General features: G+C 35.4%; 3 protein-coding genes across 3 annotated transcripts; 1 reads left to right on the top strand and 2 right to left on the bottom strand.

Annotated features, from left to right (window-relative positions):
- Positions 1 to 358: 358 nt before the first annotated feature.
- Positions 359 to 2330, bottom strand: RHIMIDRAFT_288144 (UDP-Glycosyltransferase/glycogen phosphorylase). Its single transcript, XM_023613539.1, has 4 exons — positions 2060 to 2330; positions 1834 to 2005; positions 1643 to 1783; positions 359 to 1587 (listed from the first exon to the last, which is right to left on the bottom strand). The coding sequence occupies exons 1-4, from the start codon at positions 2273 to 2275 to the stop codon at positions 440 to 442; spliced, it is 1677 nt and encodes a 558-aa protein (XP_023470908.1). The 5' UTR covers positions 2276 to 2330; the 3' UTR covers positions 359 to 439.
- Positions 2331 to 4825: 2495 nt separating this feature from the next.
- RHIMIDRAFT_4511 (OPA3-domain-containing protein) lies at positions 4826 to 6057 on the bottom strand. Its single transcript, XM_023615261.1, has 6 exons — positions 5773 to 6057; positions 5634 to 5721; positions 5488 to 5570; positions 5330 to 5413; positions 5102 to 5282; positions 4826 to 5047 (listed from the first exon to the last, which is right to left on the bottom strand). Exons 1-6 carry the CDS (start codon positions 5805 to 5807, stop codon positions 4958 to 4960), a joined length of 561 nt encoding a protein of 186 aa, XP_023470907.1. The 5' UTR covers positions 5808 to 6057; the 3' UTR covers positions 4826 to 4957.
- Positions 6058 to 6105: 48 nt separating this feature from the next.
- On the top strand, positions 6106 to 9645 carry RHIMIDRAFT_232630 (uncharacterized protein; the record flags this gene model as incomplete). Its single annotated transcript, XM_023607779.1, has 11 exons — positions 6106 to 6220; positions 6270 to 6365; positions 6419 to 6880; positions 6943 to 7367; positions 7425 to 7840; positions 7894 to 7978; positions 8033 to 8124; positions 8191 to 8383; positions 8450 to 9311; positions 9368 to 9448; positions 9509 to 9645. The coding sequence occupies 11 exons, from the start codon at positions 6106 to 6108 to the stop codon at positions 9643 to 9645; spliced, it is 2964 nt and encodes a 987-aa protein (XP_023470906.1).
- Positions 9646 to 9750: the final 105 nt, after the last annotated feature.

Below are 9750 nucleotides of genomic sequence, written 5' to 3'. Positions count from 1 at the left end.
TTTTTTTTAGAAATAGCACATAACACATAGTCTACGCCGATCCTTCATGCTATTGGTGCGAGCATACAGGGACATTTTGAGTGACACTTGTATTCAAACACACTTGCGCGCGTACTAACACATTTCAAGACGCTTGTAAGTTTTATTGAATTCTGACTCTCACATTAACATCATGATAATAAAGAAATAAGACGCGTAATCACTCTCTCTTTAAAATTTGTTCTGTATTCTCATAGACAAACGCCATAAGGCTCGATGTCTATACTTCTCTGCGCATAATCATGACTGTTTCATATAAATAAGGAATAGTTAAAAATAGTTAATTTGATGACATAAAAAGGAGAATCAGTAAGTATAGCAAAAGTAAAAAATTATATATTTATTTTAAATAATACATTGAAGATAGCTATTAAAAAGGCTGTGTGGGATATTAAACAGTTTAATTTGCTTTTAATTTCTTATCAATCTTAAACTTCTCAATGACAACTCTTCTAGAAGTTAACATGTAAGCAGAGATAGCAAGGCGGTATATAGAATAGACCAGTGAGAGTAAGGAAGCCAATAAGACAAAATGAATATCCAGGTTATAAGCCTTGAAAAATGAAAGATCTCTACGAACATCTCTTCTATGTGTTATTTTTCCACTATTATGCGTAAATAGCGCTTCTTCAATTAGATCGGCGGCTCTTTGTCTACCACGTTCGTTTCTAATTTGCACCAGTGCCTTGCGATGGTTTACGTTGCGTCTGTATTGACCTGTCTTGTCCTCAAGGATCTCCTTGACCAAAGCATTTGCCTTCACTTGACTTAACGTCCTTCTGAACCAGCGACCAATGCCAGCTTCTTCAGCTATGACAGCATTACCAGGTTGGTCAGCAAAGAAAGGAACTACAGCAACAGGCACACCGGCATGCATTGATTCGTACAAAGAGCCTGCGCCGCCATGCGTGATAAACAAACGAGTCGAAGGATGATGAAGGATAGCAACTTGAGGTGCCCAATCTATAAATGCAATATTAGAGCTATTTGCTGGGCTTTCAAAGAAGCTGCTGATATCATAGACTGTATTCGAACGAGTTGTTATTGTGTCAGGGAAAAGATCACGGATACCACGAGTGGACCAGATAATGCCGTCAATATTTTGAATCTCCATATTTTCGAGCAAGGCAGTCAAGATGAGTTTAATGTCCTTATGTGTAGGTACAGCCATTTGACCAAATCCCACGTAAACAACTTTACGGTGATTATCAAGGAGAGCTTTAAGCTCAACGTTCAAATCAGGATAGCTTTGTGGAAGAATAGGACCTACAAGTTCAACAAGAGGACCCAAGGGACGTGGTACTTCAAAGCCAAAAACTGAATTGATAATTTTGATACTGTCTTTCCAATTATCCATAGGATTTATTGGGGCCTTGATGCCTACAAGCTTCATCTGTTGAGTGTATTTCTTTATTTGCGGTAGGCTACCAATAATGAAACGCACAGGGCTGATCACTCTGTCAGTGAATCTTGTATAGAATGATTGGCCTTTACTTGTAGGATGATGCATGTTAAAGAACTTTGTGTTAACATATGGTGCAGAAGCGTCTATATGATAGACAAAGTGAGCACAAAGTATATAATAATAAAAAAATAACTTTACCAGGGCTCACAGCCAATGATGCTGTTATAACACTTGGTATCTTGGTTGCTTTTGCAGCTTCAACACAAGCTCTATTTAAGGCGTCACATATTACCAAGTCCACTTGCTCAGTATCAAATACAACACGATGCTTTAAGTATTCTATGTTACAATATTTTAGCAAGTTACTTATTCTAACTATTTTTAATTACCATCTGTATAGTTTAATGTAGTCCTACTGAATAAATGGACACTCTTTCTGACCGGATCCATATGAGATGCTTGCTCAAATAATGTGCGATATTCTCCTTTTCCAAAGACACCAGGCCCATTCACGATAAGTTTAACGGAAGGATAGTCTTTAATGAACTTGACTTGATCCTCCTATAGGATATTCATAAGTATTCACTGCATACCACTTGACTAATTCCCACTTACTTTTGTTAGCCATGAAACATGATGTCCTCTAACAGACAGTTCCTGAAGAGTTTCCAATACCCATAAAACATGCGATGCTCCACCAAGATTACATGAAAACAGGATATTCTTTGGCTCCCGGAAGTTAGTTGTGAGATCGAATTTTTGTTGAGCCAACACAGAGGTCAATTGACTGGATGCGACAAGAAAGGCTATAGAAATAGTGGATAGTTTCATTGCAAAACAAAGAAGAAGTGATATAAAATGAAATAAAAGACAATTCTCTTCTTTTATAATCGTTGCAAATGTACGCTTAATCTCGTACATCAAATTAATCTGCAAAGTAATTTACCTCATCTGCGAGAACAAACTTTCTTTTTTGCGTGTAAACAAACCACACCAATCATTAAGGAGAAAAATTCGTTTGCTTAGAGCGATAAGCATATGAATATATACTCATTTTCCTTTTTGAAACGGCCTATCATTGGCATCTTTTTCTCCTGCGCATCAAGCATTAAAGGTGGCTAATATTCTACTGATAAATAATTCGGTTTAGTCTTGTATCTCTAATAATTACTGTTGCATTTTTATTATAAATTCCAGAACACAAGAGTCATAAGTTTAGCTTATTTTGATGTGGAATATGTTTGAAGCTGATCCTTTACTCTCTCCTCTCTTTCTGATAAGCCGTTTGATATTAACTTTTATGTTGACGCGGCCACTAATAAGTTAACTGTAACAATTTGATCGAGTCGTTTGCAATTATAAACAGTTTCCCCAAAGCACTTTTTGAAGAGACGAAGCTACATGGTCCCTTTCTACTATAGATAAGGATGGATTTTTACACTAATAGGAATGTAGTAATATGATTTATTATGGCCCATCGATAAATGGATTTAAAAGAAGCAAATAGCTGTAAGATGAATATTTTATTAACACCATGACAATTTTTAAATATCAATGATGAAAGTATATTTGCAGTCATTCATCGCCTAATTTGCTCACCAAAGCTTTGTTGTTGCTTTTGTTATGTGAGTTGAGGAGGATCTGCATTGTTTATAACTTGTTATAAACGTATCATGCAATGATCGTGTCACTGTTCCACGATCTACTACAGGGCTGTTACTTGAGTCGGCGTGTACTTCTCGCCCTTGAGCCAACTCTTAGACGTATTATCTATTAAATTACAAGACACATTGTATAAAAATCACATTTCATCCAATTAGAAATCAACGTCTCTTACATTTGCAACCTTTGTCATATTTTGAGGATGCTTTCATTATCCATTGAGATAATACTTTCGATGTATACCACAGATCTCTACTTTATTCTCATGAAGTGTGAGGTAAACTGAGCTTTTCTTTGTAGACTCATTGATCCTGAAATATGGACACAGGATATATGAAAATCAAGAATCATACAAATTAACACTAAAGACAGTCGAGATACATCCTTAGCCTTTGAATAAAAGCACTCAAGGGGAGCTTTTGTTGCCTCTTGTAGATTTTCTTCTAGGCTACTAAAGTGTATATAGGTTTCGTCTTACAAAAGGATCGACAAGCGTAAACGTACTTTAACGAGATCTACAAAGGTGCAACACCGCTTTATACTAGAAGATGGTTAACATTTTACAATGTCAAAGCTTAAAAAGATCCATAGTGGAATAAAGATAAAGTATGCGTATGAGCCGAGGAGGTATATTTTGAAAGACTGTAGGAAGTAAACCTTAATTTTAAGCCAGACAGTGGCTTTCAAAATGTTGTTGAATGTTGTATAATATATAGTCTGTTACAGTAACAGCAAGTTGCAGAGGAAGCGCGATGGTAGTACTAGATTGGGGAAATCATATGCAGGAGCTTCAAACTATCCTTTGTGTATAATTTAGATAGATAAAATAGCTATTTAAATCCGTATACACATTCCATATTACTCGTGGTTTGTGGTATTACAATAGAGATGATCGCTTTTAGTAATAGCTTATATCGGGTGGCAAGAGTTAACAATCAAGGTCAACGTGACTTGTTACTTTGTACTTGCCTTTTTCATCCACTCAAACCGTTGACTATGCATACTGTATGCATGATAGGAAAGGGTACAGCGAAAAGCTTCAGTTGTTTATCATAGTGATCTTTCCATTTCATAAATAAGATTAGGTCATTTGAATGTCAAACCATCTCTTAAGAGATTTGATAGGCACAGTCACCATTTACATTAATGTCATCGGCAAAGGTTGTCAACCAGCGAAAGCATTTCTTTAGCTTACACATTCATTGAATTTAAACTTTATTAGTGAGAATTCGTATTGAATTAGTACTATCACTATGGCAAACAGCATTGCATAACACTGAGGTATAAGACAAGTGTGTGCCGATGAGTCTGTAATAATCTCTTTATTAAGATCACAGCAAGAGAGAGTTCGTTGTTACGAACGACATCATTTTATAAACATCATTGCATGAATTTATCACGGCCAATTAAAATTGAGCATGGCGTGTTATATAAGAATATGTTTTGTGGTCTGCCTTCTTTTATATTTTTCTTTCTTAAAGTAATCTTTTACGACAAGATGAGGTACCTATAAGGTAAATACAATAGATATGCTGTTTGCTGTGCAGAATTGAATTGCCTACATCACTGGTTGTGCAAAGGCTGTGCAAATGTGTTGTGCAAATAGCAAAACCCGCATTTTGGTGCATGCAGTGTTGACCGATTAAAATCCTGTACTCTAAAATGCTCTTAAAAGATTAAAGTATTCCATATCTAATGACAGTTTTTTATTGCAGTAGACAATAAAGTTTATTTTTCTTGTTATCCATTACTTTCCATTAAAAAATGCTGAATAGGGTGTATTATGGCAACAACATAAGTTTTGAAATATATATAGTTTGTTAACTTGACTGTCCATTTAGATGCTCCATATTAGTTATTGGAAATGCCAGGAAGTGTAATAACATTAGGCTGTTCTTGGTATTCTGTATGACGTCTAAGCCCCATACTAACTGACAATATCTAAAGTAGATAGTTGAGTGAATACATACATTCAATGCGTGCTGTTTACAGTACCTCGTCTAAAAGTTTTCTTAGCTGTATGTTGTCTTCTTCTATTTGCCTTAACCTTTCCTCATTCGCTTTATATAAATGCCTCGTCTCTTCTAGAAGTTCTGTCAGTGTTTGAGTTTTGTTTTCAAGATTTTCGAGCGCATCGTCGACATGATTTCTACGATTTTTTGCTGTTGTATGTGACCTGAAAAATAAAGTTAGATAGGAATTTCAGGGTTCTCTTGATTTTACCTCCAGCTTTCCGCAACAATGACAGATGCTGCTACGGAGAAAATGAAGGCCTCGCTCAAAAAATTAGCGCCACTCTCTATAGCTCTAAGGTATCATAAGAATCTTTCTCTTGGGCTCATGTCCTGTCGGGTTCTCTCTTATAGTCATAGTCCACTAACCTGGCATCATTTAGTGGTCTAATCTTTTCAGTTTTATATCCTAGGAATTTCATCTTTAATGTCATTTCTAATTTATGTGAAGTCTAATTATAAAAATGGACAAGTTTATAAAACGTTCGTATTATAGTATGAGTTAATTTGCTTACTTGAGCAACATTAATACAAAATTCTCTAAATTTTGGGTGATTCTTGGCTTGCATCTTGATGGAGTTTGCAACTGGTTTTGCCAATGTCCTTTTTAGTTTATTAGATAAGCTTATTTATGACTATAAAACAATAGCTTACCTTACTAATAAGGATCCAATCTTTATTGTACTCATACTACAGTAAATAAGGGAAGAAAAAGAAAAAGTTAATACAATTGTTATCAAGGGTCAAACTGAGCGGGGCTTCGTTGTCAACATATTCCGCATTTGGAAAGTAAAATTTGTAAAATGAATAGGCCACCTAGAGCCATTTATCCAATGTAACCATTTAAATAGCTTCCCTTTGAAGGCATGCGAGAAGCTATGAATGATGATAGACCATAGATCAATTTTTCTTGCTGAAAGTGAAAATAGAGACGCGAATCCTGAAAATATTTTTTTTTTTTCTTGTTCAACCTTTTGATCGACACCGATGAATAATGTTATTGCTGGCAGTGTAAATGAAGCATTTAGTTGCTTTTGTGATAGTATTGCTCAGTTAAATGAACAAGACAAAGCAAAACTAAATCTGGATTCATATTTCCATGGTAAGATTAAAGACTACTATGGTTGTAACAGAAACTGATTGCTTATTAGACACAACAACTATCTCTAATGAATATGCCAACAACAATGCATTTGTAAAAGAAAACACAATGACCTTTCCTGAGCCATTGGCTAGTATAATTCACAGTAAGTCATTCTACGGGTTTTTGATTCTTTATGTTCATGTTTTATAACTCTAGATCCTCTTTCAATTCCATACAAGCTTGGGTTCTTGTTAAATGCTAACCGAGTATGGCTAACAGCAAACAAGACTTTATACATTTGGAACTTCTTAGAAACAGACAATATATTTAGATATGATTGTCACGACAGTATTGAACGCGTAGAAATTTGTGAAAGACAAAAGGAACTGTACGTCTGCACCAGGAACAGCCTGTTCGTTCACAGCTTTAGCATAGATACAGACAGTCGATTGAAAATTTTATCAAAGACAAATGCGAGAACAAGCGGCGTTGTTATGTCAAATATTCTCAATACTGACACTGGGAGAACATTCATGCAAGGAGATGATGGACACCTTTATGAGTTGAATATAGATCGTGACAGTAATGGATTAGCTGTTGGAATCAAAAAGTTTTCATGTATCACGGAACAATCCTACTTTAGATATTTGTCTCTATTTGTAAATTCGGTTCCTGAAGGTAAGTAAATTGCTTCAGTAAGCACAAACACCAAAAGTTAAATCTAATAACATTCTTTGTAGTTCCCATCAAGAAAATAGCACTGAATAATGAAGAAAAAATCCTCTACATCTTATTGAAGGATTCGACTATTCAAGCCGTCGATATTCAAGGAAATAACTTTGTTTATGGGCACAAATTTAAAGCTACCATGGTGGAAGACATTCAACTGGTACCAACATCTGAATCAAGAATTATCGATCTTATCGCTATTGATGGAAAAGGGAACAGATACTATCTTTCAAACAAAGCAGGTGGTATTGGAATAGTTCATGAAAGATTGGCACCACCCATACTAGGATCACTGTTATTCAATCAATTCACTAATGAGACCTTGCAACACAGCTTTTATGACTCAGGTGTCTTTGCGGCTATTGTCAGTAAATCTTCTGATAATTACCTTCTTTTGACTCGCACAGCTCTGACAAGAGTCGTTCAAGCCCAACCGGTAGGCATATGTGCAATGTGTACGCAACTATTTGAAAGCAACTAATATTGTCTTTAGGTATACAACGAAGACTTTTATGCAGAAAAGTTAAATGACACTCTCATGATTATGGAAAGTGAGTTGAACACACCAGGACGTTATATTGAGAATATAATCGAAGCATCTGGCAAGCCACAGCGTCAAATCCTAACACTCAACAAAAACGGTGTTACTTTTTATAAAGAGCAGCGATTAATTGAGCAGTTTAGCACCCTATTAACAAAGGGAAATCCTTCAGCAATCATAGAATTTATTGAAAAGTATGGCGTTGATGAAGCATTAGCCTTGTGTCTACTGATCAGTATTATATCACCTGCACATAATCGTGAGGCAATGTCGTTGCTTTATGACCATCCTTCAGTGGATAATGGGTTACTATTATATATCTCAAGGTTACTCAAAGACATTCGAACCGTGGATATTTTGGCAGAAGAGTTAGTATAAGATGTTTTGTATTATATATGAATGCTCATATTAGTTTTTGTAGTGTACCACTTGACGCATTTAATTTTGTAGCGGATCAGCTTGAAAAGCTACATTCGTTCCTGCAACAAGCAAAAATTAATATCAGCGTAAGTCATCGGCATATAACACACTATAGCATATTTAATTCTTTCCTCCCTTAGAACGATTTACGTACCTACACCATACGATGTAAGGAAGGAGTACGCTTGGTTCAATTTATTCATGAAGTCTGCTTACGAAGTGAAGCGACCAGGTAGATTTTTTTTTTATTAATGCTCGTAGATGCTAATCCAAAGGTATTACCACACAACATATATAGGAAAAAGCTTGTGGATTATGCCCCATTGATTTTTGAAAAGCTTGTTTCAACAGAAAAAGGAGCTTTTGCAGCAAAGAATGTGGTCGTTGCCTGTATTGAACTATTTGAAATATCAGATTCAAGCCGCAGCCAACTTACCCTCACTCCATACCTATTTGAAAATTGTAGATGTTTACTAGGAGAAAGCAATATAGTATTTTATAAGGCATATACAACATCCTTACAACTAGGTTGGACAGAAAATTAACATATCTTATAGGGGTTGGAATCTTTACGGCATGCTGAAATTGAGTTGAACAAAGAGCCTGAATTGGAACAGTCTCTCACGCACTTTAAAAAGATAGTTGAACTGATTTCATTAGATCAGCTGAAAGAACTATGCAACAAGTACTGCGCCTTAAAGGGCAATATTGAATCTATGAAATTAGTATTAGCAAAATATCAGCTAGTGAATACAGAACAAAAGACACAAATATATGAACTTATATATGATACATTAAGATCAACCTTTGACGAACCAGAAGAGCGTCTGCGAGTAATCTTACAAGAGTCGCTCGACCTGCTTGACGAAGAAGCTTATCATGAAATAATTTACCAATGGCTAATAGACAAGAAGCAAGAGCGAGTGCTAGTTACTCTTACCACACCTCATCTTGTTCAATTTTTTACAACAAAATTGCCGGAAAGCGTAGGTTACCATTATCTATTCGAGTACTATACGTACCGAAGTGAATATTATGATGCCATTGTAGCTTTGAGACGACTATCTACTGTAACAAGGAATGTCGACTTGGACAAACGAGTATATTATTTAGAAAGAGCATGTGATCTCATGGGCAAGTCTACAGGTATCTCTAACAACGAGAAGCAAGAATTATTGGCATTATACAAAGAAGCGACCATTCAAACAAAGATTCGTAATGCGCTGCAACAGCGACACGCGAGCGATAGCACAAGCTTAGTGCAGTCATTAAACGACTTTTTGAAACCTGCCAAAGAACTTTATCATAACATCGCACTACCGCAAAACTTGTATGAGGAAGCTCTATATTTGATGGACTTTATGGAATTGTATGACTGGAAATACGCACAATTGGCTTGGGAAAGGATAGTTAAAGAAAGTAAGTGTAAACGGATATAAGGCGTACAACAGGTCATTTTAATCTTTTTTCTGTAGATAAAGACAGCAATGCATTAAAGAATAAATTAATAACAATGGGCAAAGACCTCTATCCTTCAATTGCTTCATATCCTGTGTGTAAGTTTTTTCTTTAGTAATTAGATTTATAGATATAGATATATTAACATCATATATTAGTTATGTTGGTACATATCCTAGATGCCCATTGCCAAACATATCCTGAAGAATTCAAAGATGAATTTGTTATATCAACACTTACAGAAGTTGGTGTCCCTCAAGAGATTATATCTGAAGCAAGAACTGCAAAGGTTTAATATGAACAAATGTCATTCTCGACAAAGCTTTATTTTTTTTTTTTTTTACAAACTTTTTTCTTGCCAAATATAAACACGTAAATAACAATAATCGATATACAATCT

This window comes from Rhizopus microsporus (genome assembly GCF_002708625.1).
Source record: "Rhizopus microsporus ATCC 52813 unplaced genomic scaffold scaffold_1, whole genome shotgun sequence".
Taxonomy (NCBI): Eukaryota; Fungi; Mucoromycota; class Mucoromycetes; order Mucorales; family Rhizopodaceae; genus Rhizopus; species Rhizopus microsporus.
The sequence above is the reverse complement of the archived record's forward strand: the minus strand, read 5'-3'. Positions and strand labels throughout refer to the sequence as shown.

Excerpts from the sequence above, each read along its gene's own strand:
- RHIMIDRAFT_4511 (XM_023615261.1), bottom strand. The coding sequence starts at position 5,807 with ATGAGTACAATAAAGATTGGATCCTTATTAGTAAG. Across the intron at positions 5,722-5,772 it reads ATTGGATCCTTATTAGTAAG|GACATTGGCAAAACCAGTTG; the intron begins GTAAGCTATTGT and ends TAAACTAAAAAG. Across the intron at positions 5,048-5,101 it reads TAAGAAAACTTTTAGACGAG|ATATTGTCAGTTAGTATGGG; the intron begins GTACTGTAAACA and ends TATCTACTTTAG.
- RHIMIDRAFT_288144 (XM_023613539.1), bottom strand. The coding sequence starts at position 2,275 with ATGAAACTATCCACTATTTCTATAGCCTTTCTTGTCGCATCCAGTCAA. Across the intron at positions 1,784-1,833 it reads TACATTAAACTATACAGATG|AATACTTAAAGCATCGTGTT; the intron begins GTAATTAAAAAT and ends ATTGTAACATAG. Across the intron at positions 1,588-1,642 it reads ATCATTGGCTGTGAGCCCTG|ACGCTTCTGCACCATATGTT; the intron begins GTAAAGTTATTT and ends TCTATCATATAG.